Source organism: Propithecus coquereli, unplaced genomic scaffold (genome assembly GCF_000956105.1).
Source record: "Propithecus coquereli isolate 6110/MARCELLA unplaced genomic scaffold, Pcoq_1.0 Scaffold508, whole genome shotgun sequence".
In the NCBI taxonomy this organism is placed as follows: domain Eukaryota; kingdom Metazoa; phylum Chordata; class Mammalia; order Primates; family Indriidae; genus Propithecus; species Propithecus coquereli.
Genome location: NW_012150930.1, coordinates 852,113 through 871,527, shown reverse-complemented (window position 1 = coordinate 871,527; position 19,415 = coordinate 852,113). Strand labels below are relative to the sequence as shown.

Here is a 19,415-nt window from a genome sequence, read left to right as displayed (position 1 = left end):
CCCCACCTACACTTTCCATGGAGCTCCAAATTCCTTGGGGGTCAATTTCTGCCGAAATCTTGCTTCTTCTTGTTCTGCTCAGCAACTTCTTCCGATGGAATCTCTGGGGAGGTTCAGGCACTTTTCCCTCAGAATTATACCTGGGCTATGTTTTTACATCTAAAACCTTTCCTTTTTTCTGAGGTGATCTGGTGACCAGTGTCTCTAGTCAGCCAACTTTCCTCCTCCCTCCAGCTTTGCTCGTTATGATCCGGATTGCTTTGGCTACTCAGGAACTTTTGCAGTTCAATATAAATTTTAGGATTTTTTTTCTATTTCAATGAAGAGTGTCATTGGTATTTTGATAGGGATCGCATTGAATCTGTAAATTGCTTTGGGTAGTGTTGTCATTTTAATAATATTAATTCTTCCAATCCATGAGCATGGAATATCTTTCCATTTTTTTTGTGTCCTCTTCAATTTCTTTCATCAGTGTTCTATAGTTTCCTTGTATAGATCTTTCACTTCTTTGGTTAAGTTGATTCCTAGGTATTTCATATTCCTTGTAGCTATTCTAAATGGGATTACCTTCTTGATTTTGTTTTCAGACTGTTAGCTATTTGTTTATATAAATGCCACTGAGTTTTGTACATCGATTTTGTATCCTGCAACTGTACTGAATTTGTTTATCAGTTCTAACAGTTTTTTTGGTAGTCTTTAGATTTTTTGAAGTATTAGATCATGTCCTCTGTGAACAAGGGTAATTTGACTTCTTCTTTTCCAGTTTGGATGCCTTTTTTCCCCTTTCTCTTGCTTAATTGCTCTGGTCAGGACGTTCAGTATTATATTGAATAAAAGCAGCAAAAGTAGGCATCTTGTTTTGTTCCAGATCTTAGAGGAAAGGCTTTCAATTTTTCCCCATTTGGTACAATGTTTGCTGTGGGTTTGTCATGTTATTTGGAGGTATGTTCCTTCTATACCCAGTTCGTTGAGGGTTTACATCATAAATAGGTGTTGAATTTTATCAAATGCTTCTTTAGCATCTATTGAAATGATCATATGTTTTTTTTTTTCGTTCTGTTAATGTGATGTATCATGTTTATTGATTTGCATATGTTGAATCATCCTTGCATCCTTGGGCCACATCCCACTTGATCATGGTGAATGATCTTTTTGGTCTATTGTTGTATTCAGTTTACTAGTATTTTGTTGAGAATTTTTGCATCTATGTTCATCAGTGATACTGGTCTATAGTTTTCTTTTTGTGTGTGGCCTTGCTTGGTTTTGGTATCAGAGTAATGCTGACTTCATAGAATGAATTGGGAAGTATTCCTTCCTCCTTAATTTTTTTGAATTGTTTGAGTAGAATTGGTATTAGTTCTTTTTAAGATGTTTGGTAGAATTCAACAGTGAAGCCATCGAATCCTGGGCTTTTCTTTGATGGGAGACTTTTCATTTGTGGGACAAATGCAACTTAGTCATGAAATACTAGCCTTCTTATATATGCCAGCTTTATAATATTTAGAGCAATTTTCTAATGTTTAGAATTTTTTCATTTTTGTTCTTGAGTAAAACTGGCCTGTAATTTTCTTTTCATATTGTCCTTTTTAGGTATTGATATCAAGATTAGTACTTGCCTCATAAAACAAGTTGGAAAATGTTCCCTTTTTTCCTATTATCTGGGAGAGTTTGTGAAATATTGAAACCATACCAGTTTAATAGACAGGATTTAATTTAGGAAGTTGCTTGGACAAGTATAAGAGGACTGAAAGGTAAAGCAGGAACTTCAGCAACACAGAGATAGTAAATATTGGAAGTGGCTACCATCCATGGGGATGACAGGACAAAGGGAAAAGATGGGGCTATTAGAAATGACAAACTTGAAGGAGGGACCTACAGAGCTGGGACCCAGACCTCTGTGGATTGATGCTGCCCAGCTACCTCAAGAGTTTCACAAAGGACTCAGTCAGTCTGCAGTCCATACAAGGACTGTTTCACTTCTAGTTTACTCTTAGAGAAAGCATCCCCATCCTTAAGACATTTCATTTCTACCCATTGGAAAATTACCGTAATGTGTTGAATTTGTTAGAACCACACACTTTAGTACCATATATGAACCTACAATGTCCACGATGTGAATGGCACTCTCTACATGTGGCATTGTAGGCCACTGGCTATCCCCCTTCTGTCTTCCAAAAATTTACTGAATTATCTCATTCCCTTACATCTTCTTTCTCATTTTCTTTCATCTTTTTTATTCCTTTCTTTAATCTTAATGTGATTTCAAGAGTAACATGTGATCAACACATGTAATCAATAAACTATCCTTAACCCAGACTCATATATAAAATTGGTTTGTTGTAAAGATATTGTTTTTATATTTGTTAAATTATTCCTCATAGAATAATTGTATTAAAATTCATTTGTAATGTTCACATCTGTATTACATCTTTTCTTTTAATATCAACATTTATCTTGTAGATTCAAAGGAAAAAAACATGAAAATTAAAATCAGTTTACCATCTTGTATAAAGCACATCAGCAAATAAGATGTCTGAACAGGAGGATACATCAGAAGAGCTAGAGGATATCTCTAGTATATCGACAGAAGAATCTAGATCACAGTCCATAGAGGAGACTGGATTTATTCAACAAACATCAAATTTGTTAAATGAAGCTTCTGATTTCCAGGAAGAGGAACTTTCCAACCATATTGATGAAACACATCCTGGAAAGGATATATTAATGTCAACATCTTCCTCTGAAGGCAAGTCTAAGAAAAATGAAGAACTAAAGAAAACTCTTAAATTTTCTGAAACAAGCACTAGAAAGGCCAACCTACTGCCAAAAACAGAAACTTCATCACTAACTGAGATGACTGCAGAGTATCAGGCTTCTGTTAATGTCCTATCTTGTGAAACAGCGGGAAAAGTTATTCCAGAAGTCTCTGAGGAAAATCAGAAACAACTTGGTTTAGAGTCAGATAACTTTACAGTTAACCTTGAGGCCAAGGGTTTACAAGAATTCCCCAAGGACATTTTAAAAATCAGATATGTAAAATATCTATATTTAGATAAGAATCAAATCAAAACTTTTCAAGGGGCAGACTCAGGTGATGTGCTAGGACTTGAAATTCTGTCCCTGCAAGAAAATGAGTTATCATCACTTCCACCTGAAATTCAATTACTTCATAATTTAAGGATATTAAATGTCAGTCACAACCAAATATCACATATACCTAAAGAAATATCACAGCTTGGGAATATCAGGCAACTCTTTTTTAATAATAATTACATTGAGAATTTTCCTTCTGACTTAGAAAATCTTGGAAACTTGGAAATTTTAAGTTTGGGTAAAAATAAGTTAAGGCACATACCAGACACTCTGCCTAGTTTAAAAAACTTGAGGGCTCTCAATCTAGAATATAATCAGTTAACAATATTTCCTAAAGCTCTATGCTTCCTTCCAAAGTTAATTTCACTAAACCTTACTGGAAACCTGATAAGAAGTTTGCCAAAAGAAATTAAGGAACTTAAAAATTTAGAAAAACTTTTGCTGGATCACAATAAACTTAACTTTTTGGCTGCGGAAATTTTTCAATTACTCAAAATAAAAGAACTCCAACTGGCTGACAACAAATTGGAAGTTATTTCACACAAAATTGAGAATTTCAGGGAACTTAGGATTCTTTTACTTGATAATAATTTATTGAAAAATATACCAGAAAAAATTTCTTACTGTGTAATGTTGGAATGCCTCAGTCTTAGTGATAATAAGTTAACAGAACTTCCTAAAAACATCCGTAAGCTTAAAAATTTAAGAAAACTCCATGTAAACAGAAATCATATGGTAAGAATAACTGAAGATATCTTACATTTTCATAATCTATGCAGTCTAGAATTTTCAGGAAATATAATCACAGATATTCCCATTGAAATAAAAAACTGCCAAAAAATAACTAAAATTGAATTGAATTATAATAAAATAATGTATTTTCCAGTGGGGTTGTGTGCTTTAGATTCTCTTTATTATTTGAGTTTCAATGGAAATTATATTTCAGAAATACCTGTGGATATATCTTTCAGTACACAACTGCTCCATTTAGAATTCAATGAAAACACACTCCTCATATTTTCTGAGTACTTTTGTTCTCTTATCAATCTTAAATACCTGGATCTTGGTAAAAACCAAATAAGGGAAGTTCCACCATCTATTTCTAATATGATATCACTCCATGTACTTATTTTATGCTGTAATAAATTTGAAACTTTCCCTAGAGAATTGTGTACTTTAGAAAATTTGCAAGTACTTGATCTTTCAGAAAACCAGTTACAAAAAATACCTTCAGAGATCTGTGATTTAAAAGGAATCCAGAAATTAAACTTCTCAAGCAATCAGTTTATATATTTTCCTATTGAACTATGCCAGCTTCAATCACTGGAGGAGCTAAATATAAGTCAGATAAATGGGCAAAAGGTAAGAGACTGGTATTTTGGGCTTTGAGGGGAAGGAGGGGCCGGGAGGGGATCCGAATCTAAGCTGTAGTGTAGCTGCATGTGTGTGTGTGTTTTAAACTTTTCTGAAATATTTTATCTTCTAAAAAAGTAGGCTTTCCCTCCCTCCAAACATGCCTTACACAATCACTTCTCAACACAAAAAGCTTTACAGGAAAAGATTTCATTAAAATGAAATGTAAAGCAATTAAAGCTGACAATTTTGTAGATTTCTTTTTATTTCAGCTTAATTGTAAAAGGAATTTTAAAGTTATCAATGTGATTTAAACATATTATTGAAAATTTGGAAAAGCGAGAAAAGTAAAAGTAAAATCATTTCACAAACATACCTTTGTAATACAAATACTGGCATATGTTGATACAACTTACTTTTTGTCTTTTTTTCCACCTTATGTATTAATATATAGTTTTATGAGCAATTATTGAAAGACTACACATTCAATTTTAAATTCTTCTATTTTCACTTAACTTATAAGCATTTCTCCTTGATATAATCTCCTCAGTAATTGGTATAACCAATACATGATTTATAAAACTAATCCTCTGTTGTCACACATTTATGAATGTTGTAATTTTTTTTCATAATCATGCTGTGATGAATTTCTTCATAAATATAGCCTTTTTCATATTTTAGATTATTTCCTTAGGAAATTTCCCCAAAGAATTGCTAGATCAGGCCAGGTGTGGTGGCTCACACCTGTAATCCTAGCACTCTGGGAGGCTGAGGTGGGAGGATTGCTTGAGCTCAGGAATTTGATACTAGCCTGAGCAAGAATGAGACCTCATCTCTACCAAAAATAGAAAAATTAGCCGGTGGTGTCCTGCTGCGTGCCTGTAGTCCCAACTACTTGGGAGGCTGAGGCAGGAGGAATGCTTGAGCCCAGGAGTTTGAGGTTGCAGTGAGCTTGAATGATGCCACTCCACTCTACCCAGGGCAACAGAGCAAGACTCTGTCTCAAAAAAAAAAAAAAAAAAATGCTAGATCAACAAGAATGAACATAGTTTATTATTTTATTTTACTCAAACTAAAAGAGTGGATTTTACAGAAATACTTTTTAAAAACTAAAACATTACTGTTTTATATTCAGATCTTAATAAATGAATGAAAAGAACACAGCTATTATTTGGCTACCTTTAATGCTGAGCGATTATCTGAAGGAAGACTTCCAAAGTCTATATTCCTAAAAACCCTAGTCCCATGAGCTTCTGCTTAAAAAAAAAAAAAAAAAATGTTTAAAAGAGGGGGCAGCATCTCTGATCAAATAGTTTTGAGAAGCACTGGGTTCTTAAAGAATAACAATGAACATTAGTTTATTAAAATCTCTGAAGAGTCCTGCACTAAAGAAACTAGTTTGTCTCTATTTAACCCATATTTCCCAAATATATTTGACCATTTCTAACATAACACCTATTATATAATACAGTTCCACAAAGGCTACTCTAGAGAATACTTGCTTAAGTGGACGAAATGAATAATAATACATCTTGCATTGCATTTAAAAAGTTGCTTTTGGTCAGGCACAGTGGCTCATGCCTGTAATCCTGGCAGTTTGGGAAGTCAAGGTGGGATGTTTGCTTGAGGCCAGGAGTTTGAGACCAGCCTGAGCAACATAGACCACGGCTCTACAAAAAGCAGCCAAGTGTGGTGGCGCATGCCTGTACTCCCAGCTAAGCCAGAAGGATTGCTTTAGCCCAGGAGTTTGAGGTTGCAGTGAGCTATGATGACACTGCTGCACTCTAGACTGGGCAACAGAGCAAGACCGTCTCAAAATAAATAAATAAAAATAAATAAGTAACAAGTTGCTTTTGTACTTAAAGACACTTTTTAGTTCTGCAATATAATCAGCAATTAATTCCTTGACTGATTCATAATTCTCTCACTTTCACCTCCTGTACCTTAACTGTGGATATAGCCAAGGGCGTGTCCATAACTTTCTGTTTTCTATTCACTCCTGCCTAGACCTCACCACACCACACCTGCTGTCACTTACGCACCCATGGTCCCCAAATCTACATAATGGGAGCTGATTTTGCAGCAGTGCTCTAGCCTCATAGTTCCCAATTTTTGCTGGAAAGTCCATGTTCTATTCTTCTGTTGTCTCCAACTCAACATAACTTCAAAATTAACTCTTTTTTCTTCCAATGTAACTCCTTTCAAAACATCTCCATTTCTGTTTGTGATGCTTTCTTCAAACCTGCCAGGCTAAAAATCATGCAATTATCTTTTTGTTCCTTTCCCATCATCATTTATACCTAATCTTACACCAAAATTATCTCATTTTTTCCTCTGAAAAAACTCTTGGATTATCTGCCTCATTTTCCAATGTCACTGTCTCCATCCTGGTCTGTGGGCATCACTCACTTCATGCATAGAATGTGCCAGGAGCCTACTAGCTATCATCTCTGTCTCAGTCTCCTTCCTTCCAGCAGGCCTTGTCAAAACCATCAGACCTCATTCCAGAGGATTGTTCTCAACGTATCATACTTGCCTGTCAGGAATCCAGATTGCCTATCTACTGCCTACTCAAAATGGGTGGTTGCCAAAGGCGCTAGTCCATATCGTTGCAACATCATTTCAAAGGTCACCAAATGGAAAAAATGACTTACAAGAACTCCTCTCAAGAAGAAAATCCTGAGAGCGGTGGGAGGGGTGCGAGGGATAAAAAATTACTTGTCACCTGAATAGTGTACATTACACTATTCAGGTGACAAGTACACTAAAAGCCCAGCTGGCACCACTATGCAATTCATCCATGTAATCAAAAACCATTTGTACCTCTAAATCTATTAAAATAAAAAATAAACTAAATCCCAACTGAAATTTTAAAAGAAGAAGAATATCCTAGGTGGTTGAAAATATCACTTTGATAACCCCCTTGGGGTAGAGATGAAAATGCCCGAAGTATTGATTTATATAATGGCAGATGGTCACTAAACAGTCATTTAAAGATGAGTTGGGTTAGCCACAGGGCTTTTATTTTGCTAAAGGAGGAATGCCTAGTAGGTGTATTCCTTCTACAGTAGTTTTATGATCACACAGTTCTCAGACACCTCCCCTAATAAATGTTGAGCAAGTAGTGAAAGAACATTTGTTTAAATGAATGTCAAATGATGGACCTGCCCACGTCTTGATCTGATTGCTACTTCATAGGCTCGGCTGTAAAGTTTTGCCCCAGCCTAGTGCCATGCTCCTTATCCCAGCATACCTCCCTCTGTTTCCCATCATCTCTTTTGGTCAGCTTTTCACTGGCCATTTTCATGCATAATATTTGTTTTGCCTTAAGTGTCTTGTAACTTCTATCTGATCCTATTCATTTTCCTCTTTTTTTTGATACAGAGTCTCACCTGTTGCCCTGGGTAGAGTGCAGTGGGGTCATTGTAGCTCACTGCAACCTCAAAGTCCTGGCCTCAAGTGATCTTCCTGCCTCAGCCTCCCAAGTAGCTAGGACTACAGGCATGTGCCACCATGCCAGGCTACTTTTTCTATTTTTAGTAGAGACAGAGTCTGACTCTTGCTCAGGTTGGTCTGGAACTCCTGAGCTCAAGCGATCCTCTCAATAGCCTCCCAGAGTGCTAGGATTACAGGTGTGAGCCACCGCACCCAGCCCAATCCTATTCATTCTAAGAGATTATTCAAGTTCTACTTTCTACATGAAGCTTTACTTAGTTCTCTGATTTGTACTGATATACCTTTTCTAAACTTTCATTCATCTGTTATTACTTGTATTCCTCATTTTGGCATTGCATTATCTATTGGTTCATGCTGTTTCCTGATTGTTTCATATGCATGTATTTTGTTCCCTGAACTAAATCTTAATCTCCTTGAAGTTAGGGACTGTTTCTTATGCTTCTTGTATACCTGGAAGAACACTGAACAAAATATCCAGTATGTACCTTATTGTTTGGTTATTTCTGAAGGGCCTATATATTCAAAACTCTTTTGTTCCTAGAACTTTCTTTATTTTAAAGGAAGCCACTCATAATGGCTTTATTTTATTTTCTCTAAATATATACATTTTTTCTTCACTTTAACAGTGTTTTAATTCCTGTTATTTGCAACACTTTCTGTCCTAGGAATTTTTATTTGAGGTCACATTGCCAAACTGCCTGACTCCATTATCGAACATTTATCCAAAATGCATTGTGCTTAGGACACATACACAGAAACTATAAAACATGCATATACATAATTTAAGAATTTAAGGAAAACATGCAAGGGACGAATAAAGAGCAATGCTGATGAGAGTAGGAATAAAGAAATGAAATGTGGGATGGAGTAGCCGGGAAAGCCTTCAGGGAGAAGCAGCAGCCAAAGCAGGGTCAGGTTTAGGGAGAGAAGAAAGGAATAAGGAAGTGGTGAACACTGAGTGTTGGGAGAGTGAGGAAAGTGGGTGAGCAAACCACAGGGTTGAACTGGTGGCACTGGTCACAGTTGGGGAAGTACATGGATGCTGCACAGAATCCTGTGGGTTTAAGCTAGAAAAGAGAGTCAATCACAAAGAATTTGCGACATGATGAAAATATCTCCTTTCTAAGAGAAAAACAAAAAACTCCCTCCTTTCATTTGATTTTAGAAAAAGTTTTACTCATGCAACTATTTATGTATTTATAAAAGTATAATTGTTCAATCTTTGTTACAGTTAACAAGACTTCCGGAAGAGCTGTCTAATATGACTCAACTTAAAGAACTTGATATCTCAAATAATGCAATCAGAGAAATTCCAAGAAATATAGGGGAATTGAGAAATTTGGTTAGTTTACATGCTCACAATAATCAAATAAGTTATCTTCCATCATCTCTTCTATCTTTAAATGATCTCCGGCAACTAAACCTGAGTGGTGAGTTTCAAGCATAATCAATTAGTAGAGTATTAAGTGTCTGGGTTGCAAATTTTGCTGACAAGATGCAGAATGGCAGTCAACATAATGTATTAAGTGCCCAGTGGAGGGAAATGGCTTTCCTAAGTACAGAAAATGAGATCTAAGTATTAAAATAAGGTCCAGTTCCTACCCTGAAAGAGCTTATAATCCATCTGGGGAAGCTGAACATATTTTCATTTCTTATCTCTCTTCTCTGCCTATACCCAGTCATTAAGTATTTCTTTCCCTTCTGAACCTGACCTCGTCCCTTCCTCTACACATACCTATGCAACCTCAGGTCAGCAGTTGCTCTGTCTTCCCTTCTCTGCTGGCTCCCCTGATCCCACTCCTATATCCTACAATATTCTAATACCTTACACACAATTTTTTACAAAATAAAGCACTACAATAATCAAATCAAAATAAAAATGACATTATAGAAAAGAAAATAAATCATGATAAAGATATCAGAAAAAATTTCCCAAGGTACAACAAATACTAGGCTGATATTTTTCTTAATAATTTCTATTATGAAATATTTCAAACTTATAGAAAATACAGAAAATAATAAACACCTATGTACCTACTCCTAGATATAGGATGCTAACATTTTGTGATGTTAACATTTTGTAATATTTACTTGAGATATTTTTGATTGTTAAGAAATAAAATAGAGTTCAAACTTTTTTTGTACTTCTCCCAAACTAGAAGTAACCACTATATCTTTTTTCATTCATGTTTTAATACGTATATATTTCTCCCCATAGAAAAGTGGTACTATTTTGAGTTTTTTAATCTTATTATTCTATCGTATTATACAGATCATTCTGTAACTTGCATTTCACATTCATTATATTTCTAAAATCATTCCATGTTAATCATTCCATACATAGACCCTAGTTCATTTATTTTATATGGTATATAATAATTATATGGTTAAACAATAATCAATCCATTATCCTGTTGATAGACAACTAGGTTGTTTCTAATTTATTTGCTATTATAAACATCGTTGTACATGTTTCTGGTATACAAATGCTTGAGTTTCTCCAGGACATAAAGCTATAAGTAGAATTGCTGGATCAGAGGATGTGTACATCTTCAACTTCACCACATTTTGACAAATTGATCTCCATAGTGGTTGTATCAGCTAACCACATGAACAGTTGTGTTTATGGGATTATGTTTTTCATTTGGAAGTAGCTTTTATAACCAGAGCTCCACATCTTATTAAATTTAGAGGATTTCCAGATTAAAAACAAAGCTCATCTTTTTTGCTAGAATAAATATTACTACTAGTAGTACAGTAAAACCTACAATAATGTGCCAATACTTAGTCAGATATAATGCAATTGACATTTGTCTCCTGAACCCCCCAAATTCCCAGTAAACTAGTTACGCAGGTATGCTTTGGTTATTTCATAGCTATTTCATTCACAATAGCTTGCAATAAGTTGTAATAAGTCAACCCTGCAATTGATGTTTTTAGTTTCATTTGTGTTATGGTAAAGTTTTATCATATTTTAGGGAGGTTATCTATTTTGTCCAAGTGTACAACATACTCCACTTACCTGCTATATCTGCATTAAAAAAAAAAAAGCTGACTAGAGCCTCCTGGCCTACTGGAGAATAAAAATACCAATTGGAAGCATAGTTCTCTGGAGGCTTTCTAGCACAGCATCAAGCCAGAATGGGAAGGGACATCATATATTTTTTCTGCAAGCTTAGCCAGTTCTGTTAGTTTCCATCAGAATTAGAAAATATTAAAACCCACTGTATCAGTCAGGGTCCAATCAGAAGATAGAAAACACATGTAGTTCATGACTAAGTAAATTATTATTTACTATATAACTGGAAGGATTAAAAGAGGACTCTAAGGCAATTACAGAGGTAGCAATAGCAGGAAACAATAACTACCCCTATGGCTGAGAAAATAAAGAAGTTGGAATTACTAAAACTTAGAAGCTTGGAGCAGGGGCCAGCAGATGTCTGAGATAGGAGCACTGTTTGGCTGATGCTGCTTTCTCTGAGCTTGGTGGTGGGAGGGTGGAGCTGGGAATGATAAAACTAGTTCTACAAGTGTTAGGAAAACTGCGAACTGCATTCAGCTATTGCTATGGGAAGGCACTGCTGCTGGTGGGGTGAAAGAGTTGTTGGGGTGACATAGGAAAAACCAGTGGGGAAGCCCACAGGGATGGTGTGGGAGCTAAGAGACAATAGCTGAACAACCGGCATACCCACAGTCACCAGGTCTTATTGCTGGATTTATGTGATGAAGAGCACAGGATTTGAAGGCAGAAGGGCTGAGTTCAAGCCATGTCCTGTAATCTGTTTCCTCCACTGTAGCGGCAGCTTTTCACTCCTGAACTCGGTAGCTAAGAAATAATTACTCAAAACACATGGTGTTTAGAGAGAAGGGGAGAGACCAAAGTCTGAAGGAGAAAATGGCCTCCCCAGCTAACTTCCTTCCCATATTATTTCCAAGGACATGTGCGAACAGGTCAGGGCCGTTTGCTGATTTCTTTAACGACATCCATACAGGTCAGCTGTTTTCAGCTGACCTTTGCACACAGCAAACTAGCACCTTCCGGCAGGCGTTTTCGCTTGTCCCTTCATTCACCTTGCTCACATTCTTTCCATCTATCCATCCTTTCTTCTAGGCCCAGCCCCCACACTCCATTTATAAAATGAAGCTAACAGGAAAACCCATGCCATATATTCAGTTTGAGGACTGAATGAGCCTTTAAAAGCAGATACCATACTGTGAACATATTATTCAAACGAAAGACTTTTATATAGTCTTGTGAATTAACCCCCTCTGTCCTTAACTGTAGTGAATTTAGGAAGATAAGAGCTCTGAACCTCAGTTTCTTCATACGCAAGACAGGCATGATATAACTTGTTCGTTCATGGAGTTGTTCAGGAACGCAATTAGATATAATTTGGGAAAATATTTTAACAAGTGTGAGGAATTATACCAATAAAAGTGATTGAGAAATGAATATCTTTCTTTCCTTGTAGTGTGGGCTTTGGAGTTGAATAGACAATTAGCTCCATCATGCACCAGGAAGTTTTTTGTTTTTGCTTTCTTTTTAATATTAAACTTCTATTTCCTAACCTGTACATGGGAATTACAATGCGCCAATCCTAATGTCAAAACACTTTAACACTATGTATTCTTCTAGAAGTTTTATAGTTTTAGGTCTTACATTTAAGTTTTTAATCCATTGTTAGTTGATTTTTGTGTATGGGATAAGATAAAGGTCCAATATCATTCTTTTGCATGTGGATATCCAGTTTTCCCAGCAGCGTTTGTTGAAGAGACTATCATTTTCCTATGGAGTAATCTTGACATCCTTGAAGATTATTTAACCATATTGGGTAGATTTATTTCTGGGCTGTCTTTGCTGTTCCACTGGCCTATATGTTTGTCTTCATGCCAGTTACATACTGTTTTAATTACTGTAGCTTTGTAATGTCTTGAAGTCAGGAAGTGTGAAGCCTCCAGTTTTGTTCTTTTTTCTCAAGATTGTTATGGCTATTTGGGGTCTTTTGTGGTTCCATATACATTTTAGGATTGTTTTTCTATTTCTTCAAAAGATGCCATTAGATTTTGACAGGGACTGCATTGAATCTGTAGATTGTTTTGGATAGTATGAACATATTAACAATATGGTCTTCCGATCCATGAACATGAGATATTTTTCCAGTTATTCATGGCTTCCTTAATTTTTTTCAAGAATGTTTTGTAGTTTTCAGTGTACAAATCTTTTGCCTCATTGGTTAAGTTTATTCCTAAGTATTTTATTCTTTATGATATTATTGCAAATGGTATTATTGTCTTAATTTTCTTTTTGGATTGTTTGTTACTGTAGCTGATTTTTGTATGTTGATTTTGTATTGTGCAAATTTGTTAAATTCATTTATTAGTTCTAACAGCTTTTTTTTGAACTCTTTCAGATTTTCTACATTTAAGATCCTGTCATCAGAGATAATTTTACTTCTTCCTTTCTGATTTAGATGCTTTTTATTTCTTTTTCTCACCTAATTACTTTGGCTAAGACTCTCAGTACTGTGTTGAACAGAAGTGGTGAGAGTGGGCATCCTTTCTTTGTTCCAGATGTTACAGAAAAAGCTTTGTTTTCCACCCTTGAGAATGATGCTAGCTGTGGGCTTTTCATTTATGGGCTTTATTATGTTGAGGTAATTTCCTTCTATTCCTGACTTCTTAAGTGTTTTTATCGTGAAAGAGTGTTGAAATTTGTCAAATGTTTTTCTTCATCTATTGAGATGGTCATGTAATTTTTATCCTTCATTCTAATAATGTGGTGTGTCACACTGATTGATTTTTGTATGTTGAACCATCCTTGTATCCCAGGGATAAATCCCCCTTGGTCATGGTATATGATCCTTTTAAAGTGCTGTTTGAATTCAGTTTGCTAGTATTTTCTTAAGGATTTTTGCATATAGATTCACTAAGGATATTGGCCTATCATTTTCTTTTTTTGTAATGTCTTTGTCTGGTCTGGGTATTAGGATACTGTTGGCCTAACAAAATGAGTTGGGAAGTGTTTCCTCTTCTTCATTTTTTTTGGAAGAGTTTGAGAAGGATTAGCATTAATTCTTCTTTAAATGTTTGGTGGAATTCTCCATGAAGCCATCTAGTCCTGGGCTTTTCTTTGTTATCTGGGGTTGGAGCATTGGCGCATTCTAAACCATTTTCCGGCTGGGCGCAGTGGCTCATGCCTGTAATCCTAGCACTCTGGGAGGCCAAGGTGGGAAGATTGCTTGAGGTCAGGAGTTCAAGACCAGCCTGAGCAAGAGCGAGACTCCATCTCTACTAAAAATAGAAAAAATTAGCCAGGCAACTAAAAATAGAAACAAAAAATTAGCTGGGTGTGGTGGCAAGCACCTGTAGTCAAGCCCCTGTAGTCCCAGCTACTTGGGAGGCTGAGGCAGGAGGACTGCTTGAGCCCAGGAGTTTGAGGTTGCTGTGAGCTAGGCTGATGCCATGGCACTCACTCTAGCCCAGGCAACAAAGCGAGACTCTGTCTCAAACAAACAAACAAACACATTTTGCCTCCTCCAGTGACTGCTAGGTTACTGTTTTTCACAGTTATTGTTGTTGCAAGGCCATTGATTTTAAAGTTTACCATGGATTTGGGAAGAAGGGAGTGGGAATAACACAAGTTAAAATCCTATAAAAGCTCATTATTTTTGCCAGGATTCTGTCATTTTTAAGAAAATAAATGTTCCTCAGATTGTTTTAAGCCTTTGGTTAATTCCCAGAATTCTGAAAATTTTCATTTTGACAACTTTTACCAGTGTGGTCATTGCTTTTATGGAGGAGCAGAGTTTTGGAAGTTCTTACTCTGCCATTCTCGACGTGCCTCTCCTCTATTTTGCCTTCGTTCTTAAAGTATATTTTCAGTTAATGTATACTCTATATTGATATTCATTTTATTTTACCCTATTGATTCTATCATTCTACTGTCTCCTGGCTTTCATTGTTAATGTTGAGAATTACCTGTCAGTCTAATTCACTAATTAGAAGTTAGTCAGTTTTTCAAACAGCTTAGACTACCCCATTATCAATGTTCTCCAACAGACTGGTACATTTGTTATAATTGATGAACCTACTTTGGCACATTATTATCACCCAAAGTCCATAGTTTACATTAGGGTTCACTCTTAGTGTTGTACATTCTATGAGTTTGAGCAAATATGTAATGATATGTATCCACCATGACAGTATTATACAGAGGATTCTCACTGCCCTAAAAGTCTTCTGTGCTCTGCCTATTCATCCCTCACCCCAGTCCCTGCCAATCACTGATTTTTTACTGTCTTCATAGTTTTGCCTTTTCCAGAATATCCTATAGTTGGAATCATACAGTATATAGCCTTTTCAGATTGGCTTTTTTTCACTTAGTAATATGCATTTAAATTTCTTCCATGTTTTTTCATGGCTCAATAATTCATTTATTTTTAGTGCTGAGTAATATTCCATTATCTGGATGTACCACAGTTTATCCATTCACCTTCTGAAGGATATCTTGGTTGCTTCCAAGTTATATGTATTATTAATAAAGCTGCTATAAACATCCATGTGCAGGTTTCTGTGTGGACATAAATTTTCAACTCCTTTGAGTAAATATTAAAGAATGTATTTGCTGGATCATATGGTAAGAATATGTTTAGTTTTGCAAGAAACCCACAAGCTGTCTTCCAAAGTGGCTGTACTGTTTTGCATTCCCACCAGCAATGAATGAGTTCCTATTTCTCCACATCCTCATCAGCATGTAGTGTTGCCAGTGTTCCAGATTTTGGCCATTCTAATAAGTGGATAGTGGTATCTCGTTGCTTTAATTTGTATTTCCCTGATGACATACGATGTGGAGAATCTTTTCATATTCTTGTTTGCCATCAGTATATCTTCTTTGGTGAAGAGTTTGTTAAAGTCCTTGCCATTTTTAATCAGGTTGTTTGTTTTCTTACTGTTGAATTGTAAGTGTATTTTGTGTGTTTTGGATAAAAGTCTTTAATCAGATATATCTTTTTCAAATACTGATTCCTATTTTTGGATATTTGTGGATTTAGTCTGTGTGACTGTGAGTGGACTTCTTTTTATTTAACACTCTTGGCTTTTTTTTTTTTTTTTTTTTTTTTTTTGAGTCAGGGTCTCATTATGTTGCCCAGGCTGGTCTCAAACTCCTGGTCTCAAGTGATCCTTGCATCTTGGCCTCCCAAAGTGCTGGGACTACAGGTGTGAGCCACCATGTCCAACCTCTTCTTGGCTTTTGTTTGGTTTCCTGAATCTGTGGATTGATGTGTTTCAAGTGTTCTGGAAAATTCCAAGGCATTATCTCTTCAAATATTGCTTGCATCCCATTCTCTTTCTCTAGTTTGTCTGGAACTCTGTTTAAATGTATGTTAGACCTAAGTAGTCCTAAGTATTTTATTCTTTTTGATTCTATTGTAAATGGAATTGTTTCTTAATTTCCTTTTTGGATTGTTTTTAGTGTATAGAAATATAACTGATTTTTGTATGTTGATTTTGTATCCTGTAGCTTTGCTGAATTCATTTATTTGTGCTAATGGTTGTGTGTGTGTGTGTGTGTGTGTGTGTGTGTGTGTATGGGAAACCAACAAAACACAAAGGAAGATAGCAAGAAAAGAGGAACAAAAGAATTGCAAGGGAGTGTATGTCTTTAGATGTCGTGACAACTACCACCAGGAAAGCAGCTCTGGCCTGAGTGGGGGTAGCAAAATAAAGGTCAGCCTTTGTGTTAGTCACTCAGGGAACCACAAGACAGGTCAACATGCACAAACACAGTATTTTGAGAACAAAGTTCGTATTAGCCCTCCGGCACCAGCAAGCTGCACTAGGAATATGTGCTGCTATTCCTATTGCTGCTGCTATGGTGGGAAATCGGGGATGGTAGGCAGGTGAGGGAAAAGCCATGGTATACTCCTACCAAAAATCTGCTGCCTTTTTCATCATTCAACATTGCTGTAAGATTTAGATTAAATTTCAGAGTTATTAAAAAGTTGATTCGTCTTTTCCAATTTATTATTGTTTCAGTGGAGACCAATTTCTTTGAGGCACTCTACTCTGCATTTGTCATGACATCTATCTTAGGTGTGGGTTTTTTTTGTATATTTATACTCTTGAATTTCACTGAACTTCTTGTCCAAGTATTTTACCAAATTTGGGGATTTTTCAACCATTATTTCTTCGAATTTTTTACTACCCCATTCTTTCTCTATTCTCCATCTGGGATTCCAATTACCTTTTCATATTGTCCTGTAAGTCCTTAAAGCTCTGTGATAAATAAATAAATACGTAAAGTTCTCTCTCTGTGTGTATTTGTATGCATAATCTTGTATTGATCTGTTTTCAGGTTCATGGACTTGTCTATCATCTCTATTCTGATGTTAAATTCCATCCAGTTAATTTTTTATTTCAGATATTATAATTTTTGGTTGTAGAATTTCCATTTGTTTCTTTTTTTAATGGCTTATATTTCTCTCCTAAGGTTTTCATTCATTAGGAGCATATCTGTTTTTACATTGCAAGCACAGTTACATTAGTTACTTTAAAAACTGGTATGTTAACTGCAACTGAGTCATCTTTTCTCTTGGGAGTGAGCCACATTTTCTTCTTTCTCTCTTTTGAATCTTGGACTCTGTAATCTATTATGTTTCTCTCCAAAGAATGTTCATATTTGTTATTATTGTTGCTGCTGCTTCATCAGGCACTTAAGATGGCTGAACTAAAAATACAAACTCCTTCTCTGCATTTGGCATTTCCTCATATCTCAGTTCAGTACTTTTAGCCATTACCTGTTGTATTTGTTATCTATTGTTGTGTGTCATATTTCCACAAAATTTAGCTTCTTAAATTAATGAATATTTTACACAGTTTATTTTTATTTTTATTGATTTTTAATAAGCTCTTTTTAAAGCATGATTTTTCTTTTTAAATACATAGTTTCTAAAGGTCAGGAATCCAGGAGTAATTTAGCTGACTTACTCTATCTCAGAGTCCTGTATGAGACTGAAGTAAACCTATGAGCTGGGGCTGCAGTCAGGCTTGACTGGGACTGGCAGATCTGCTTCCAAGCTTATTTGCATGACTATTGGCAGCAGGCATTAGTTCCTTTTCATACAAGCCTGTTCATGACATGGCAACTGGTTTTTCCCAAAGAGTGAGAGAGTGAGTGACCATGCCCAAGAAAGAACCGAAGTGTCTTTAAAAACCTAATCTTGGAAGGGACATACCATCACTTTTTTATTGATCACACAAACCACCCTTGGTATAATGTGAGAGGGGACTCCACGAGAGGATGAATAACAGGAGGTGGGCACCACCAGGTGCTAACAGCTCTAAATCTATTCAAGTAATTGAATTGTAGTTAAAAGCTCTCACGCAAAGAATACTGCAGGCTCAGATGGCTTTGCTGGTGAATTCTATCAAGTCTTTAAAGAAGACACAATGCCAATTTTAAAAATTCTCTCTCATAAAATTGAGGATAAAACACATCCCAGTTCATTCTATGAAGCCAGCATTATCCTTATAGTATAATGAGACACAGACATTACATAGATACTTATAGATCAATATCCTACATGAATATTGATGCAAAATTTTTTTACAAAATTAAAGGAAATCAAATCCATCAATATAAAAAAAGATGAAAATATATCATGATCAAGCAGGATTTATTCTGGGAAAGCAAGTTGGGTCAACATTCAAAAATTAACCCATGAGGCTGGGCGTGGTGGCTCACACCTGTAATCCTAGCTTTCTGGGAGGCCGAGGCGGGCGAATTGTTTGAGCTCAGGAGTTCGAAACCAGCCTGAGCAAGAGCGAGACCCCATCTCTACTAAAATTAGAAAGAAATTAATTGGACAACGAAAAATATATAGAAAAAATTAGCCAGGCATGGTGGCACGTGCCTGTAGTCCCAGCTACTCAGGAGGCTGAGGCAGGAGGATTGCTTGAGCCCAGGAGTTTGAGGTTGCTGTGAGCTAGGATGACACCATGGCACTCTAGCCCGGGCAACACAGTGAGACTCTGTCTCAAAAAAAAAAAAAAAAAAAGTTAACCCATGTAATTAACCCATCTGACTAGTCTAAAGAAAAGACACATGAACTTCTCACCAGAGAAGTATCATATGATGAAATACAATTTCCATTCATGATTTTCAAAAACAAACAACAAAATAATCTCTCAGTAAACTAGAAATAGAAAAGAACTTCCTCAACCTACAAAAATCCTACAGCTAATATCACACTCAATGGTGAAGGATTTAATTCTTTACCACTACAATCAGGAATAAAGCAAGGCTGTCCTTTCTCACCACTTGTTTTCAACATTATACTGGAAATCCTAACTAGTGTGACAAGATAAGAAAACATAGTAAAAAGTAAATAGATTGGGAAGGAAGAAGAAAAAACTGTCTCTGATAATAGAGACATATTGTTTAGGTAGAAAATCCCAAAGTATCTACAAAAAAGCTACTAGAACTCTAATAATAAGTAAGTTTAGCAAGATTG

At 35.9% G+C, this 19,415-nt stretch overlaps 1 protein-coding gene across 1 annotated transcript in view; it reads left to right on the top strand.

Annotated features, from left to right (window-relative positions):
- The first annotated feature begins 2,460 nt into the window (after positions 1-2,460).
- The window catches only part of LRRD1 (leucine-rich repeats and death domain containing 1), a 24,525-nt gene continuing 7,570 nt past the window's right edge, over positions 2,461-19,415 (top strand). Inside the window, exons 1-2 of the mRNA XM_012656560.1 lie at positions 2,461-4,455; positions 9,134-9,332. Of these exons, the coding sequence (XP_012512014.1) occupies positions 2,530-4,455; positions 9,134-9,332 (2,125 nt within the window). The 5' untranslated portion in view covers positions 2,461-2,529. The remainder of the gene's footprint in view (positions 4,456-9,133; positions 9,333-19,415) is intronic.